Source organism: Mustela nivalis (genome assembly GCF_964662115.1).
Source record: "Mustela nivalis genome assembly, chromosome: 1".
Lineage (NCBI taxonomy): Eukaryota > Metazoa > Chordata > Mammalia > Carnivora > Mustelidae > Mustela > Mustela nivalis.
In genome coordinates, this window is record NC_139020.1 from 10,197,174 (window position 1) to 10,215,585 (window position 18,412).

Genomic DNA, 18,412 nt, shown 5'->3' on the forward strand with positions numbered 1-18,412 from the left:
TATTCCTTCGTACGCCTGTGTGACGTTATTGAAACGGAATCCATAGCCCATAAAGTTCACCCACTTAAAGAGCACAATTCAATGGCTTTTAGTGTATTCACTAAAGAAGAGCTGTGGAACCAGCACCACAACAAATTGTTGAACCCTATTTCGTCCCTGAAGGAAACCTTGTACCCTTAGATTTCAGGTCTCAAGCACTACCCCAACTGGAGGAAACCACGAATCTACTTCCTGTCCTTCTAGATTTGTCTGTTCTGGACGTTTCCTACACAAGCAATCACGCACTAGACTGTTCTTTGTGACTGGCTTCCTTAACTTGGCTTAACATTTTCTTTCTTCTTAAGATTTTATTTATTTATTTGAGAGACAGAGAGCATGAAAGGAGAGAAGGAGCAGGGCGCCCGATGCGGGACTCCATCCCAGGACTCCGGGATCATGACCTGAGCCGACAGCAGACGCTTAACCAAGTGAGCCTCCCAGGTGCCCCTGGCTTAACGTTTTCAAGCTCCATCCGTGTTGTAGCATGCGTCAGCACTCCATTCCTTTTCACCGTCAAGTAATACTCCATTCTAGGGATCGACAGCATTTTATTCACCCCTTTATCAAGACATCAAGACATTTGGACTGTTTTCTTGTTGTAGCCATGACTAATAGTACCATGAATATCCTTCTGCAACTTTTTGTCTGGGTGTATGTGCCATTTCTCCTAGATTCGTGCCCAGGAGTGGAACAGCAGGATCATACGGCTTATTTGATAATTTTCTTGTCTAGTCCCGTGTTGATGACAATTTTATTAAATTACGTCTTACTTTTTCATTTTGTTAATTTTTAATTTTTATTTGTTTTTTAAAGATTTTATTTATGCATTTGACAGAGAGAGAGCATGCACTAGCAAGGGGAGCGGCAGGGGCAGAGGGAGAGGGGGAAGCAGGGTCCCCACTGAGCAGGGAGCTCAATGTGGGGCTCAACCCCAGGACCCTGGGATCATGACCTGAGCTGAGGGCAGAGGCTTAGCTGACTGAGCCACCCAGGCTTAAAGATTTTATTTATTTATTTGAGACAGAAAGTGCGCATGCGAGGTGGGGGAGGAGCAGAGAGAGACAGGGACAGGCAGACTCCACACTGAGCACGTGGCCCAATGCGGGGCTCGATCTCACAACCCCGAGATCATGAGCCAAGATGAAATCAAGAGTTGGATGTTCAACCGACTACGCCACCCAGGCTCCCACCAAATTACATCTTAAAAGCCAACAACCCTTACAAGTTTGGCAGGGGCCAGTCTTGGTGAGGATTCAGGAGTGGGGCTGGGAACATTGGCTGCTCACAACCTGCCGAAGATCCCTGCTTTTCTTTTCTCTCAGCCTCTTATTATTCTAGCACTTTCTGGTTAAAGGTACTTAGATTCCAGTGTGGGCTGTGACTCAGGAGTGTGGGGAAGGGAAGTGCCACTCCGCACAGCCAGGCCTATCAGCCCACTGATCCCTGAGGGGGTGTGTCCCACCGCCAACCCCATGCCTGTGCCTTCCTGGCTGGATTTCCTCATCCGGGAGACAGTCCAAGAGGAAGCTGGTAACTCCTGACCCTGGCGTTTCCTGACCCTATGACAACAGGTCTCTACCACACCTGACCATCTGGCACTCCCAGGACAGGTGCAGAAGAGGGGAGTTCAGGAACCAGGAACCATCCAGGCTATGAGCAGATGAGCCAGCCTCCAGCAAGCCTCCCAGCCCTGCAGGCCTGGATGGGACCGGGGAGAGCTGGAAACTCCTTGGTACCAGCATGTTTGTAAAAATTCTATTGCTTTAGACCCTCTCGACACGTGTAAGCCAGGAAGTGTTTTGTATTCTGAGCCAAAAGCAGACAGATCAATTGTGATCCCCTGATGAACTAGAGAAAGATAGTCGGAGTCTTCTCTGCGAAGTTTCTCTTTGGCACTGCCTTAAAACGCTCTGGGTATCATGTTACTCCCTGCTCAGGAACCTCTGGGCAGCCGGGCTTCATTAGAACTGTGACCACCTGCAGGGAAGACTTCTCCTTTTATCTTCTCTGTCCACCGCAGCTGCTTAAATTTGCCTCCCCAAGAGTCAAGGAAAAGACCGCCTCATGGAACGTGAGTAATCGGCGTGGATACAGGGATGGGCTGTTCTAGAAGGTCTGCTGTATTTTCCATCAGTAAATTATTAAGTGCAAAATGCACGGAGGAAAATGTTTGTCTTTCTACAGGGTATGTCTATCCATTAAGATACAACCAACTTATTCTTATTTTTTTTTATAAAAAGAAAAGAGTAATGGACTGCAATAATTAATATAGTGAGATTCTTTCAAGTGGAAATGGACAGGTTTTAAAATAATGTCATGCCCTGTAGTTCTTGCGTGGGTGTATTCTCTATGTATTCGAACATATCACATCGTTCTATAACAACTCTCGAAAAGGTCTGGGTTTATAAACATGTGTTCTCTTGCTCTAATTGAGATTTATGATGTCCTTGTTGGGTTGACTTTTTTGTAGTTGTTGTTGTTAATAATGATGGGAATTTTCACTCGTCCATACTTCAAGTTGTCAAGCCCCTCCACCAACAGTGGTATAAAACTCCTCATTATTGTATTGTTTGTTCTGGGTGACCAATTTTATACAATTAAATCTGTTCATGTAGGCTTTGTCACATATGGTTTATAGAGTTATTTTTAAACTGTTTCTCCCTTCATCTCAAAGTAATAAGATCATTCGCTTATTCCAGCAATTAATTGTAATAAAAAAAAATACCAACCTCTCTGCATCTTGCATTAGTAAAATGAATTAGCAACAAACAAATGCCAGATAGATAGCATTTGTGGAGAAGCTGTGGCCCACGCAGCAGGCTCTGGGCTATATCCCATGACACATCTGAATGCCTCTGTGTTTGCAGAGGGCGAGAAACAGGGATTTGAGCCAGTGAAGTTCAATCAGAAAATGTCTTACAGTTTTATGTACTATTTCTGTGGCTTTCATTTCATGTGCACTGGCTCTTCGAGGAGAGAAAACAGTTTTGAATTAAACAGCAATTAAGATTTTAATCTTCTGGTCTCGGAAGGGCACACAGTGTCACTACCCAGGGGCACTTCTCCAAGGAGACCGGGAAAGTGTCCACTTGTATCGTTTCCTTTTTAAATCAACTCCTTTTTGAAGATAAACATACATGGTACGAAATGTACACAAGTGCGCCAGTGAAAAGTACGTCTCATCCTTCAATTCTCTTCCCCAAGAGCAACTATAGGTACCGACTTCTTGTGTATTCTTGCAGAGATATTTTATGCATATATGGGCTTCGAGCAAATACCCAGCCTCCCTTCTTTTATGCACATGATTGCACACTATACCACGGTTAGCTCACTTTTTCATATATTCATATTTAGTATCCGTCCTCCCCCAAAACCTCTCTCTATATATGTGTTGTTAGATTCCTGCCCATTCAACAGAGAGAGCCCCTTGAAGCAGTACCCCTTCTCCCCCATGTTTCCCACTGATCATTGGCTTGGCCAGGCAGCCCTGAGCCCAGGATGCTGGGTCTCATCTGGATCTCTCTGTTTCTCAGTGACCAAGTGGACACCTCAGGGAATCCCCAACCAGACCCAGGCCAGCACTGGTCTCAGCTCCCTGCTGAGGGACCACATGGAGGGGAGGAGCAGCACCAACTCCACCAGGGCCCTGAAACTTCCAGATGGGACCAGCGCCGCCTGGTACATTCTCACCATCATTGGCATCTACGGAGTGATCTTCCTCTTCCGGTTGGCCAGCAACATCCTCAGAAAGAATGATAAATCTTTGGAAGATATTTATTACTCCAATCTGACCTCCGAACTCAAAAAGAAAGGTCTCCAGAGCAAGGTGGCCGAATGCTCTGCACTGACTATCAGCAACAGAGCTGTCCTGCAGCCCGGCCAGGCCAGCCTGGGGCCAAAATATAAAAACAGTGAGTGCCAAACTGAAATCCAGGGGATCCCTTGAAAGTCGAGGCACGCTGAACTCCACAGAAGAGGCCCAACCTTCCTACCAGGGGAGACAGCTTTGAGTTTACCTGGAATGTTGAGAGAGGAGTCGGGTACTTGAATGAGGCTGGAAGAGCATCCCTGGGGCACTTAGGCCAGTGGGAGTGTGATCGGAGCCAGTGTCCCATTTCCTTCTCAGGCTTTGTGGCACTTTGAGACAGGACAGCAGGGGCGGCAGCTTCTGGTCATACCCTTCACCGGGAAAGCTTGCAATCTGGGGAAGGACTTGGAGCATTCAGTGTTCTCAGAGAATCTAGGAGATTCCTGAGGGTATATGTGAATGTAGCCTCTTGTCATGGAAAGAAGGCTGAATTTGGAATCGAGCATCCTGGATTCAAGTTTTCAACTTCCAGGGGGTCACATGAACTTTGAACAACTTGTGGCTCTCACCTGCAACACACAGCAGTGGGCTGTATGGTTTCAAAGAGCCATTCATTCTAGACGTTCTCACTTGACTATAGAACCAAGGTTCTTCATTTTCATTGAGGTCATGGCATCTATTGAAAAAGAGCATTGGTTCTGGAGTCAGAAGACTCAAACTCTAGTTAAGGACACTTTGATGTCCTTGAACACACCATCTCATTTCTCTAGACCTTAGTCTGCACACAGATAAAATGAGAATAATAATGTCTGTTCTGCCAATCTTGTAAAATAGATAAGAGCTAATGAAATCATGCACATGAATATATTTTTCAAAGTAAAAATAAATATGTAAAATATAAGTCCTGTGTTCATAGTGGTGATGGTAGTTGATGTTGATGGTGGTATCAGTGTTAGTGGTGATCATAGCGATGGCTGATTCTAGTGGTATTGATGGTAGTGGTTAATGTTCATGGTGGTGTTGGTGGTAGTGATGATGGTGGCAGTCAATGGTTGATGTTGATTATGGTCATGCTGGTGGTGGTTCATGTTGATGGTGGTGGTAGTGGTAGTGTAGTGATGGTCAATGTGGATGATGGTGGTGGTGGTTGATGGTTGATTTTGATGGTGGTAGTGTTGGGTTGTGATTTGATAGTGGGGGCTGGTGGTTATACTATTGTGGAAAAAGACATGACTATTCCACTGGCAATTAGTCTGCAAGCAATGGCTACAGCACCTTGTTCGATAAGAGAACCAATCTGCAAAACAGTTGATGACCTGAGCTCTGAATCAAATCCAGGAGATTCAAGTTTTACATGTAGACAAAACAAAGAGTTACTTTTAGGTTTTGTTATATTAGACATCATATGATTCAACTCAAATGTGTTATAAATATCTGTTACTTATATACTTGTCTCAGACTAAAAAGAGATAAGACCTCGCCTAAATGAGTAATTAATATAGAGAGAGCATGATTAGCCAAACTTCTGCAAATGGCTTTCAGCAGGCAAACTGATAAATTATATGTTATACCAACATCTATGAAGTTTATCCAGCTCCGTTTTTGGAGACATTCCCTGGACTACAACCAAAATAATTTTTTTTTTCCCCTGTCTGAAAACAGTGGTCTGCAACCAGCACCACAATTTCATAAAAGTCAGACTTAAATCCCAAGCTTATGTTTTCAGAGGATAGGGTCGACTTCCAAGTATTTTTCTTTTTTACTTTTTTAGGTTCTCCAACAAAAGTGTTGGCTTGTTTATATAGTTAGGGCTGGGCATCATCCATATGTTTGAGATGTTTATAGGGCAGGATGAAACAGAAGAAAGAAATAAAGACAAAAATGTAATCCAGAGCAAATAGGAACATGGAATGTATTACAATAGGAGTGTAAAGTCAGAACTTCAGTAAATCTGGAGATTCCATCCTCTCCTGTTGGTTGCTTCTCCAGCAGACATTTCCCCCTTCCTTAACCCAACCACCCTTGATTTGCATTTGGAGATCCATATGGCAGTGAGGAAGCTGAAACTACTCCTAGCTCAAGGGCTGAAATAAGAGACATAGGTTAGTCCAATCAGTACATTCCATTTCCTGGCTTCGCTGATTGGGTCCAAGATGGACTCATGACTTAAGGGAGCTGGTCCACCCACTCAGAATGACTGGAAAGATTTTAAAGGGAGATCCTGGAACATTAAAGTTCTGTCTTGCTCAGGATAGTGTTAAATGCAGATCTGAGCCTGTAACTGCTGGAGCCTTTTTGTCAACGTTAGAAAAGCCAACTTGAGGGCAAAAGCTAACATAGGCAAGGAACTGAGAAAATCATAGAGACTAGAGTCCCAATCAAACTGTTCCAAAGCCTTAATTTGCCACAGGACTGTTTCAGTTTGTGAGCCGATAAATTTCCTTTATTAAGCTTTCTGACCCCTCTCAACCGAAAATATCCTATATGATACTACTGGATAAATAATTTCCTGAGGGAAGTGGGTCTTGAAATAGCATTTGAAAAGAGGAGCAATACGATGTGGTAAGTTGGAACCCCTTCTTTCACCAAGTTTTTTGTATTTCTAGGATTTTTGTGTTTTAGGCAAAAGAAGATTTGGTATGCTTCTTATGTCAGCTCAATGATCACTTTTAATACTTCACATCACTTGACCTCTCAAGGAGCATTCAGTGTAATTCTGTTCCATTTAATCCCCAACTCTTGACTCAAGTCCCCAAGGAGGACTTGTCATGTTAGACATGTGATCAGGAACAGGTTCCTGTGGTGTTCCCTAAGGTGCAAAGCCGCCATCTTCCCATTGCCACTCAGACATCATTAGTTACATGAGATCCAAGGACATTTTCCCAGGACACCTAACTGTTTCTTGATCCAAATTAACCTGTTTTCTGGGGAGCTGGACTTACAGTTTGCATGGAAGATGTGTTCCTGGATGGGGACAACATCCATGAAGTCCCCATTTTAAGCAAGACTGGTGGGACACAAGTATTATGAATATTTTATGCAAATGTCTTAAATCTAAAATGCTCAGGCTGAGAGAAGTCCACAACTATCTTGGCAAACCCCACGTAGTTGGACTAGTAGGAAAGGTACTAGGACCACCGTGTGTGGGTGTTCAGTTCAGCAAGTGGGGAAGAGATTTGCACATTCCATCAACCCTCGTGGAGACAGGAGTAGAGAACGCTGATTCCTAACATTCCAGACACCTTTTCTTTCTTTGTCCCTATTGTAAGTTAACCCCAAGATTAGGGGATCAGGTCAGATAAAGACCTTCCTCTGAAATGGAAATTATTTAAAATCAATGCAGAATGGATCTGGTTAACAGTTTCCAGGAATGGTTCCTCTGGGGATTTGTGGCTGATGGTGCCATGATTTCTACCAAATCAAACCCAGGTTACCAGAGTTTTCCTGTGTGTTTGGAACAGTTCTAATTTAAATAGCATTCTAATCAGCTCAGCTGCATTTTCATGTGCGATGTAATTATCACAACATTTTATTTTATTTTGTTTATTTTTTTAAGGTTCATTTTAGAGAGAAAGATACAGACAGTGGTGGGGAGGAGGAAGGACCAAGGGAGAGTGGAGAGAGAATTCCAAGCAGACTTCACGCTGAGTACGGAGCCGGAGAGAGGGCTCAATCCTAGGACCCTGAGGTCATGACCTGAGGTGAAACCAAGAGGCAGGTGCTTAACTATGCCAGCCAGGCACCCCATCACATTTTTAAAAATTAATTAAAAAATTAAAGACTAAATATTTGTCAGTATTTACCAGCTGTTCCTAGAGTGGCTGGTGGCTCTGATTCTTTTAACGGATTCTGATTGTCTAGATTTTCACTAGAGCAGAAGAATGTCAACTCACTCTTCAATTAAAGTTAAAGTTCTTCTCTTGGCAACAATAGAAACCGACTGCAGCCAACTTTTGACCTCTCCTCACAAAAAGAGGATTTGTGAGAAGGCAGCTGGGGTAGCTCCCAGAATCAAAAGGACAGCAGCATAACCAGGCCTTGGGAAGGAGAGATGTTAGTCTGCTCAGAGCCTTCCCTCAGAGGCCCCTGCTGGAGAATTGTGTCTCTAACCATGTCTCTATGGTCCTCCCAGAAGATGGCTCACTTTCCATTCTGCCTCTCTGCGCCTCTGCTCAAGTGTCAAATGTCAGAGAGAATATTGCTTTGGATCAGGTACAGTAGGTGTCTACCCCTTAGACCAATCACTGAGGGTGGGCCCAAGGAATAGAGAACTCTGGCTGAGACCGAGTCATGTACTCCCTCCTAAGGAAAAGTCTGTGGAGAAAAATACCAATAAAAAGACTGTTGCCCAGGTGTTACCTTCCTTGAAAACATCTTGACCCCTAAGGCAGAACTGGTGTCTCCTCCATGGCTGCTCTAACACTTCGTAAACACTTGGATGAGCCAAAGTAAAAGTTTTATTTAACAGAATCTCTCCAAGGCTGGGAACTGCACTTGTTTGCCAAATGTTTGGTACAGGAAGTGAGACCCCAAGGGCTCATGAACGTGGGGGAACCGTTCTATGGGAGACCAAGAGAAGAATTCCCTTCTCAAGGGAAGGAGAAAAGATACAGAGGGGGAGTAGGTTAGGGACCTAGCAGTATGGCAGAACACATTGAGAAATGTCTTTCCAGTGACTTGCCCATCACCAGAGAAGGACAATCATAACTTAAGAATAAAGACAAGAGGGTGTGAGGGAGACCTGACTGTGACATCTGTCACCCCATTGATCACCAGGGTTGATTTGGCTGATCTGGCTGGCTAGGTGGGTGTCCCCATCCTCCCTCCCCACTCCACGTGCCCCCCTTCCGAAGCTGCACACTGGGTCAAAGAGGACAACCTTCCCCGATGGAGGAGGACCATTCTTTGGTCAAGGGTATAGAAGTAGCTGCCCACTCGCCTCCTCAAACCTCAAGATGTCAAGCTCAAGCTCTCAAGATTAAGAGAGAGAATAATTTTGACATTACCAATTCCTTGCAAAACACAGAATCAATATTTGCTGAATGAAGAAGGATGCCCTAGTGTGTCAGTTTCATTACTTACAATGAGAGCTATTTCCTTGGGAACAATAGATCCTAACAATTTTCACTGGGCACTTCTTCTGGTGGATATGTCCAGTCCCCAGACAAAATCTAATGAACATTGAATTTAAACAAGGAAGTTCGTTGTTCTTAAGGAAGAAGGTAGTTCCAGCAAGCAAAAGTAATTGGATCACTATTGTTCACAATCTCTCTGTGCATTTACGAAGTACATTTATCTGTGTGTCTCACTTGGGTCCTTATAGTGGCCTTAGGAGCCGGGTAAGCTTCCAGCCTTGGCCATAGTGGCTGCCCTGTTGCCCAGATGCCCCATTCATTCGTCTGTCTTCAAATCAGCTCAGATATCATTGCTTCCAGAAAGCCTTCTCCCCTTGCCCAGCCTTCTACAGATGTGCTTTAAAAAAAAATAACAATACTCCTGTGAAAATAATAAAAGTTAAAATAAAAGGACTCAGTATGGACCAGGTACTAAGCGTCATTGTACCTTGATTGTTCCTTCTGTCTGTTACCCATCCTCTGTATCCCCACGTGCTATGCCGCCTCCATGGTAACACCCACAAATAAAGCTGGAGACAAACCATACGGTCATGTGAACAGAGGAAGTTTCATTAAACAGACTATTCAACAATGATAAGAAACTATAAAAATATAAAAAGAACTCTAAAGCATATGGGAGGGCTGAGGGAGAGCGCCCAGAGAAGGACAAACTTGGAAGGGAGTCCCCTCACCAAGGCTGGGGTTTAGACCCCATTGGTAAAGCTCTGGATGCAGCCACTGGAGGGTGGAAAAGTTCGTGGGGTTGCCTGGACCTGAGCTGGGCCGTAGTCTCTGGGCAGCAGGAAGCAGTTTCTCAGGGGACAGGGGAGCCAGTGCCGGTGGCCAGGTGCACAGAGAGCACTGGGATGTAGGAGGCCCCCTCACTGGCAGGAGGGCATCTAGTCACCCATGATGGAAGGCAGTGGTAACAGCTGTCCAGGACAGAGGCCGGTGGAGCACGGCACGTACGGGAGTCAGGGCGTTGGCGGTGTCCCCTGGGCTGAATGTTTGTGTCTGCTCCAAATGTGCATGTTGACATCCTAATCCCCCCTGTAACGGTATTTAAAGATTTATTTATTTCTTTGAGAGAAAGAAATGTGTGCATGGGCAAGGCGGGATACAGAGAGAGGGGGAGAATCTCACGCTGACTCCACGCCGCGCACAGAGCCCGATGTGGGTGTCTGCATCACACAACCTTGAGATCACAACCTAAGCTGAAACTAGGAGTTGGACCCTTAACTGACTGCACCACCCAGGTGCTCCCCGGCCCATTATAGTGGTATTTAGAGGTGAGATCTGTGGGGGGTGTTGGGGTTAGACGAGGTTAAGAGGGTAGAGCCCCCATAATGGGTTTAGGGTCCTTATCTAAAGAAAAACACCAGGGCTCTCTTTCCATTGTGTGAAGCAATAAGGTGGCAATTTCCTCACCAGACACCGAATCTGCCGACACCTTGATCTTGGACTCTTAGACTCCAGAACTGTGGGAAGTAAACATCTGCTGTCTAAGCTCCCGGCCTGTGGAATTTTGTTATGGTCATCTGAGCTGACTAAGGCACAGTGTTAAAGAAAAAACAGCAGCGGACCCTTACTAAAGGCAGTAAGACAGATTACGTTAGGATGACCACAGAAGAAGGAGGAGACTGCCGGACAGACTGAGCTCCACTCCAACTGAGACAAAGCTGAAAACAAAAAAGGAGTAAGAAGGGACTGGAGCCAGGGGGACATGGAAGGCTCCAGAAGGGGGTAGGTGGAGGATTGCTGAAAACAGTTCGGAGCAAGTGGATCGTACACAGGATGCACCTTATGGGACCACATACATGTTGTGCTTGGGCAGCACTGTGTTTTCTTGAGCAAAGACTCAGCACAGGGCTGGGGTCATCTTTATAGAGAGAGCCTAGTGCAGGGGTTGGGGAGACGCCAGTTTGGTCAAGTCTCTTAACACAGTATGTGGGTGAGTCCTATGTGCCAGATGGAGTTCAAGGTTCACAGGAGCCCACTCACTGGCAGGGGGAGCCTGGCCTGGGCTGTGGGGTGTGTGGCATCCCCATCGGAAGGGCCACAGGAAACACCACTGATGGCGGTGCCCAGCTCCCCTGCACCTGCCCACCAGCCTCGGCTCTCTTGCACCTGGGGAATCACGTCCTGCTGCTCAGAGACCACAGCTCCATCCCGGGACCTGCAGACTTCTCCTTACCCAGAGGCCACAATCCTCCAACGAGGTCTGAACCCCAGCCTGGGGAAGGGGACCCCCTCTCCTCCAAGTCCCTTCCCTGCACTCTTCTTCAGCCTTGGCTCACCTTTCGAGTTCTCTTTCCATCCATAGAGCTTCTTCCCTGTTTCAGTTTTGTAATTCTGTATGTTAAACACCCACAGCTGATCATGCAACTTCTGTCTCCTGACTGCCCCCAGCAAGGTACAAGGTCTGAGCTGAAGAATGCAAGTTCACGGCCAAGCAAGCTTGACCAGTGGTGAGTGAAATGAAGGCCAACGGGCTTCTGGGCCCTGAGGTTACAGGAAGCCTTTAATATAATCTCCAGTGTTACCCAGACAATGGACCACTTCTTCCATTGAAGCAAAAGGTGCCCTTCGACAGCATCGAATGAACTATAAGATAGGGGATGGCAAGCGCTCAGAGGTCAGGAGGGGACCAAACCCTGTATTTAATTGCATTGAGGATGCTTCCCAGGGAACAACTTATAACCCATTTTTTCTTCCCCCCCCTCACTCCTCTGCTCTCAACCTCATCTTTCTAAAGCACCCCCGTGTGACACTCACTGCGCAGGGTTCCGGCCGACCCCACGGGCTGAGAGCTTTGCCCCCGAGGACCGCCGCTACTCCAGATACCAGTTGCTAGTTCCCAGGTGTCACCAGGGCGATCAGCGGGCTCCACATCCGGGGTTCTCACAAGCCTTTCTCAGGCTCAGTAATGTGCTTGAACAGCAGCACTCAGCTTGAACAGAACTCGGGAAAAATTCTTCATTACTAGCCTGTCGAGTTTAGACACACCCAGGAACGGCAGGATGGGAGAGTTTATGGGGAGAAGCGCGCAGAAAGGGGTGTGAAGCATCCAGGCTCTCTGAGAGGCAACCCCCCAGCCCGCATTTCTCTGTGTTCACCAATTCAAAAGCTTTCTGAATCCCGTTTTTAGGGGTCCCGATGCCAGCTTCATTAAAATTAAATCCGTGCCCACTGGTGATTTAACTCAATCTCCAGCCCACCTCCCCACCGTGAGGCCCGGTGTCAGCCCTCTCATCACACTAATGGTTCCTATGGCAACGGGCTCCCAACCTGCTATCTCTGGGCTCACCAAGGTCATCTTAGTAGCATAAACTCAGGTCCAGTTGACAGAGACTAGTTACCAACAATAAAAGATGTTTCTCTAACTCAGGATATTTGCAAGGGTTTTAGAAGCTCTGTGCTAGAGGGGCACCTGGGTGGCTGGGTCAACGCTGGGGCGTCAGACTCTTGGTTTCGGCTCAGGTCAGGATCTCAGGGTCCTGGGATGAGGCTCTGCACTCAGCAGGAAGTTCTGCTTGAGATTCTTTCCTTTTGCTCCCCTTGGTCCTCCCCCTAACCCCCTCTGCTTGCTTGCATGCTCTCTTTCTGTTTCTCTAAAATACATACATACATACATACATAAAATCTTAAGAAGAAGGAGGAGGAGGAGGAGGAGGAGGAGGAGGAAGAGAAGCTCTGTGCTTGGAACTGAAGCAAAGACCAAATACAGATTTCTTTTCTTTTTTTTTTTTTTTTTTTAGATTTTGTTTATTTATTTGACAGACAGAGGTCACAAGTAGGCAGAGAGGCAGGCAGAGAGAGAGGAGGAAGCAGGCTCCCCACTGAGCAGAGAGCCCGATGATGCGGGGCTCGATCCCAGGACCCTGAGATCATGACCTGAGCCGAAGGCAGAGGCTTTAACCTACTGAGCCACCCAGGCACCCCCCAAATACACATTTCTTATATGGCGGGCTGGCAAAGGGCCAGGAACTGAGCTAGGAACAGCAAGACAGAAAAACACAGTCTCCTGGAGAAGGTCAAGGGACCACACATGGCAACACAGTGAAAGCAAAGTTAGAGGAGAGCCAGGATCTTTGGGAGCAGGGAAGGGGCAGGTACCCTTGGTCAGAAATAATCTGTGCTGGATGGAGGGGGGGATGATGTAAGAAAGTGCTCCGGGAGAAACGTTGCCTGGCGTGTAATAAATGTCTCTCCAGAGGGGCAGATGCTGTGCAGGAGTAAGAAGGTGTCATGGTCTCTCTTAGGTTCTGCATCCTATGGACCGTCCCCCACTTAGGCTCCTCCTCCCAGACCTGGTCAGGTGACCACAGCAGCGTGTGACAGAAGGCAAGTTCTCCCCAGCTGGGAACTCTGTGTAAGAAGAGCACAGGCAAAGTGTTGGTGATTTGGGACGATACGTTACAACACGGCTGAGAAATTGTACAGAAACCTCAGGTCAGGGCAGATTTATGTCCCCCACCATCGGCATAGACCCATATAATTTGACGCACTGGAAAATTCAATACAGTGAAGCCGACAAGCAGGATTGTGTCGATACGTCTTCAATAAAAGTCGTAAATGTTATTTACGTAAAAGTCATTTCCATGACATGGACTTCTGGTTGCTCTGCCATGCGCACAGATGCTAATGTTCTTTGGAGAGTATTATTATTGTAATTAGTATTTGCCAGGGAGATGCTGAGCTGTCTGCTCTCCAGTCATGTCCTTCCTGCGTGGTTTGAAACCCTGATTATCTCGAAAGTTTTCTGCCCCAACTGTCACCAAGGCCCAGACAAGCACTTGCATGCACGTCCCTTCATTAGCCCGAGGTGTGGAGGAAGCTGTGGCCTCACCAAGCCAGGCGAGGACCTTTATCCCACACTCCCTCCCTTGCAAACCCACTAGGTTTTGTTATATTAGGAAGTTTAATTAGCAGAAAACAAGTGGGGGTCCCAGCGGGAGCCCAGGCTGCATCCCTCACTGGGATTGGATGCGTTTGAACAAGTATTGGTGAGGTTTTTTACATAGAGGACAGATCTATTCCTCGGGAAAGAGAGATGCAGGGAAGCGAGATGAGCCCTCTCTTGGAGCCTGAGTGCCCAGAAATCCAAGCAAGAATCGTGAGATTCCCTGGAGGCTGTTTCCGTCACAGCACAGCCTGAACCACGTGATGGCTGGGGAGTGGAATATGGGGGTTGGCTTGAGTCTGGAACAGGAGTTGTGGCATCCTCCAGAAGAACCTGAGCATCATGGGAGTTGGGTGAACTCCTGAACCAAACTCATGGTACTGTCAGGAGGGGGCAGGGGAAATGCAAGCAGGTGTACAAGCAGGTGCAAGAGGAAGAGAAGAAAACCAAGACTACATGAATGTTACCAAATGCTAGGAGCCCTGATATAGACCCAGGCGGTCCTCTTATAAATTCTGGAAGGTGGGAACTGAGGCTCAGAGAGATTTAGAATCCTGTCTGTCATTACACAGCTGGGAAGAGGTTCAAAGCTAGACTATCAGATTCAGAAGTCCATGTGATGTTTCTATCAAGTCTTTGTCCAAAATACACTTCTGTTTTCATTCAAGGTAAGGAGTTGGGGAGGCTACTTGTTTGTTTGAGGTTTATTTCTCTGTCTTGCCACAGATGCACTGCAGGTCAGCTGGGACTCTACTCCCAGTTACTACTGTCTTTACTCTGAGTCCCAGGTTTCTGGAACAGTCCATCTCTAAACACTGCTGGTCTCGTTGCTGAAGGGAAGAGCTGGAGGGTCTCACCTGGACCATTAAAGGCTCCAGGCTGAAAGGACACCCATCATTTCTGCCCACCACTCCCTGGCTAGAATAAACCCATGGCTGCTCCTAACCACGGGGGGGGGGGGGGTGTACTCCTTGTACTCCTACCTACCATGTGCCTGGAGGGCTAAGAGCCAAAGTCCAGGGAACAACTCTAATGAGCCCACAGAGTTGAACTAGATACGGAGTTCTTTTTTTTTTTTTTTTAAAGATTTTATTTGTTTATTTGACAGACAGAGATCACAAGTAGACAGAGAGGCAGGCAGAGAGAGAGAGAGAAAGAGAGGGAAGCAGGCTCCCTGCTGAGCAGAGAGCCCGATGCAGGACTCGATCCCAGGACCCTGGGATCATGACCTGAGCCAAAGGCAGCGGCTTAACCCACTGAGCCACCCAGGCACCCCTAGATACAGAGTTCTTAAACCGCGTGCTATGGACTGAATGTTTGTGCCCTCCAAAAATTCACGTTGAAATCCGAACCTCCACTGTGATGGTATTAGGAGGTAGAGCTTTGGGAAGGGTGATTGGGTCACGAGGATGGAGGCTGCCTGATGGGACTGTGACCTCCTAAGAAGAGATGGGAGGTCTTGCCATCTCTACTCTCCCCCATGTGGGGATATGATGAGAACCTGGTGGTCTGCACCTAGGGGTGGATCTTCACCAGACACAGGATCTACTGGGAAGTTGATCTTAGACTTCCAGCCCGAGCTGTGAGAAATAAATGTTTGTTGTTTAAGCTCTTCCCACAGCCTGCCACCCCAATATGTGGTAACTTGTTATAGCAGCTGGAACGGATTAGGATACCGTGCACCATGGGGTTCCTCAGGCCACCAAAGGGAGCAAGGAGAAGCTCAAACCCATACCCTGTTTTCTCTCTTCTGCACTTATATAAAACAAATATTTCTATATTCAAAAGTCATTAAAGGGCACTTGGGTAACTCAGTTGGTTAAGCATCTGCCTTCGGCTCAGGTCATGATCCCAGTGTCCTGGGATCAAGTCCTGCAAGGGGTTCCCTGCTCAACAGGGAGTCTGCTTCTCTCTCTGCCCCTCCCCCCACTTGTGCGCTCCCTTCTTCTCTCACAAAAATAAATAAAATCTTTTTTTAAAAAGTCATTAAAAATGGTTCTTTTCCTTTCAAAATTAACCCTGTCAGCTCTAACATGCTGCACCTCCTGGGCTCCCCACTAGGCCCTAATTAAAACTTGTTCTAAGACATGGGTTCTCACCTTGGCTTCACTTAAAAATCATGTAGACAGAGCGCCTGGGTGGCTCCATCGTTAAGCATCTGCCTTTGGCTCAGCTCATGATCCCAGGGTCCTGGGATGAGTCCCACATCAGGCTCCCTGCTCAGCAGGAAGCCTGCTTCTCCCTCTCCCACTCCCACTGCTTGTGCCTGCTCATGCTGTCTCTCTGTCAAATAAATAAACAAAATCTTTTAAAAAGAGAGAGAGAGAATCATATAGACACTTGGAAAAATCTTTTTTTTTTTTTTAAAGACTTCTATTTATTTACTTGAGAGAGATAGAGTTTGAGCAGGGGGAAAGGCAGAAGTAGAGAGAGAATCTCAAGCAGACTCCTCCCTGAGTGTGGAACCCAACATGGGGTTCAATCCCACGACCCTGAGATCATTACCTGAGCCAAAATCAAGAGTCACATGCTTAACTGACTGAGCCACCCAGGCACCCCCACTTGTAAAAATCTTCATGATGCCCAGACCTATCCTAACCCAATTCCATCAGGGCCTCTGAGCTTGGGGCCCAGATGGAAACAATTTCATAGAGCTCCCCAGATGATTCTTCCATGTACCCCATTGAAGATTAGGCAGACCCTGGAGGAAACTTTAAACTCAGGCGGCTGTTTCTTATCTGCCAGGTGAGGGCTCACAGAGAAGTTAGAAGTGGGAATTTTGTCTCAGCCAATGAGGCAAGAAGTGAGCTAAGGACAGTTGAAGAGAATTCAGTAGTTTCCCCTGACTACTAGTTCTGGCTCCTTCCCAGCAGTGAGAACTGGGAATAATGTGGGAAGAGAGCTGTGGGAGGCGTGCATAGTGGGAAGCATTGTCACTCCCGGCCTGGCCTGAGTAAGGCATTCCCTGGGAGCTGGTCACTCAGTTGCCGAGAAAACAGGAAGCATATCCGGAGGTGGGCGTCCCGCACTGGGTCCGGGGTGATTAAAATTCACACACGTGTATATACACATGCACACACACACACACACTCATGTAAACACACCCCCCATCGACACACACACACACACATATCTCCACACACACATACACACACACACACTCTTACATCTACACTCACACACATCTTACATATTCACAAGAAAAACATCAAATTTTAGGGCAAATAAAACTCAGCCTTTGCCTGGTCCAATTCTCTCAATTTACATGTGAGGAAAAGAAGCCCCAGAGAGAATCAAGGAATCTGAGAAGCCCCCATGGACCTTCCTATCAACTCTCCTTAGCTCTATGATGAATCCGTTTTGTAGGAAGAGAGGCAACTGAGAATTCTTCTCTGGGTCGGCAAGGCAAGGAGAAGGAGCCCCTTTGCCCTCTCTTCCTAAATTGGTCCTGACAATGAAGCAAGAATCCTTCCAACACCATGGGCTGCATGGAGGGCTCCCCATGGTGTTTTGCAGAGAGGGCCCAGGGCGGTTTCCAGAGCTCAGTGCCCACAAACATTATCGTTACCACCCCCAGTCACTGGCCAAGCAGGGGCTTTGTGACCTCCCACGCCACATGCATTTCACTGGGAGTATCTTCCCAAGAGCAAGCTTGGGGAGGAGGCAGGAAGTCTGACAGGTACCCACTCACACATGTACAGGGGCAGATCGCTTGTGAGTTGCAAAGTTGGAGTCGTTCTCAGCCCTTTTCCTTTCCCGCTCTGCCTCCAGTAGGGGATGCCAGGCTCTGGGCCCTGGAGGAGGCTCAGGGGGCCTGGTCAGAGTCTGAGGGCAGCTGCTCCCCCTGTGTATGGGAGACTGTGTTGCTGGCCCTGTGGAGGGACAGGTGGCCAGGGCTACCGAGCAGAGACAATGGGGCAGAGCTATCTCCCAGCCCAGCCTAGAGCCTCTGTCTTAGGTGAGGGTTCTGGGGGTCTTCAACTTGCTCATTCTTGGTCCCCCTCTGAATGTGACTGGGCCTCCTGGGCAGTGGTTTAGGGCACACCTAGAGGTTCTCAGTCCCAGCAAATCTCCAGGGCCCAGGTGATGGGACCACAAGAATTGGATCTGAGTGTCTCCTGGAGTGCTCATAGTGAGCAGCGTGGATGGGTGACCTCAGTGCCCTGCCAGTGCTCTAAGCTTGGGAATGGGGGGTTAAGAAGCCCCAACAATGCCTGAGTCCAGTGCCATGGATCGAAATAAATAAACATGATGTTTCCTATGCAACTAAGGAAGAGTCAAACTAGCACACATACGCATATCTATTCATATGTGTGCCAACTGTTTTAGTTTTGTTTGTTTGTTTTGGGGTTTGGGGGGTTTTTTTTGTTTGTTTTGTTTGTTTTTTGGTACAACCAGTTTCCAGATGTTTTCTTTTTCTTTCCTTCTACTTCTTCCTTTTTTTTTTTTTTTTTAATCCTAAGCATGATTTGTGTCGGGCAGAAATCAATAAAACTATAGCAATCCTCACCAAGTTTAAGATGCCCCTACAACCCCTCCCCTTGTGAA

General features: G+C 47.1%; 1 protein-coding gene and 1 long non-coding RNA gene across 3 annotated transcripts; both read left to right on the forward strand.

The window, feature by feature from the left end:
• The first annotated feature begins 1,328 nt into the window (after window positions 1–1,328).
• On the forward strand, window positions 1,329–4,748 carry SMIM34 (small integral membrane protein 34). Its single transcript, XM_082688743.1, has 2 exons — window positions 1,329–2,110; window positions 3,573–4,748. Exons 1-2 carry the CDS (start codon window positions 2,104–2,106, stop codon window positions 3,983–3,985), a joined length of 420 nt encoding a protein of 139 aa, XP_082544869.1. The 5' UTR covers window positions 1,329–2,103; the 3' UTR covers window positions 3,986–4,748.
• Window positions 4,749–10,589: 5,841 nt separating this feature from the next.
• LOC309843421 lies at window positions 10,590–13,532 on the forward strand. Of its 2 annotated transcripts, none has more exons than XR_014300136.1 (3): window positions 10,590–10,704; window positions 11,335–11,429; window positions 13,224–13,532. It is a non-coding gene; the product is annotated as an uncharacterized lncRNA (long non-coding RNA). The 2 variants fall into 2 exon arrangements; XR_014300137.1 differs by lacking the exon at window positions 10,590–10,704 and adding an exon at window positions 10,728–11,180.
• The last annotated feature ends 4,880 nt before the right edge of the window (window positions 13,533–18,412 follow it).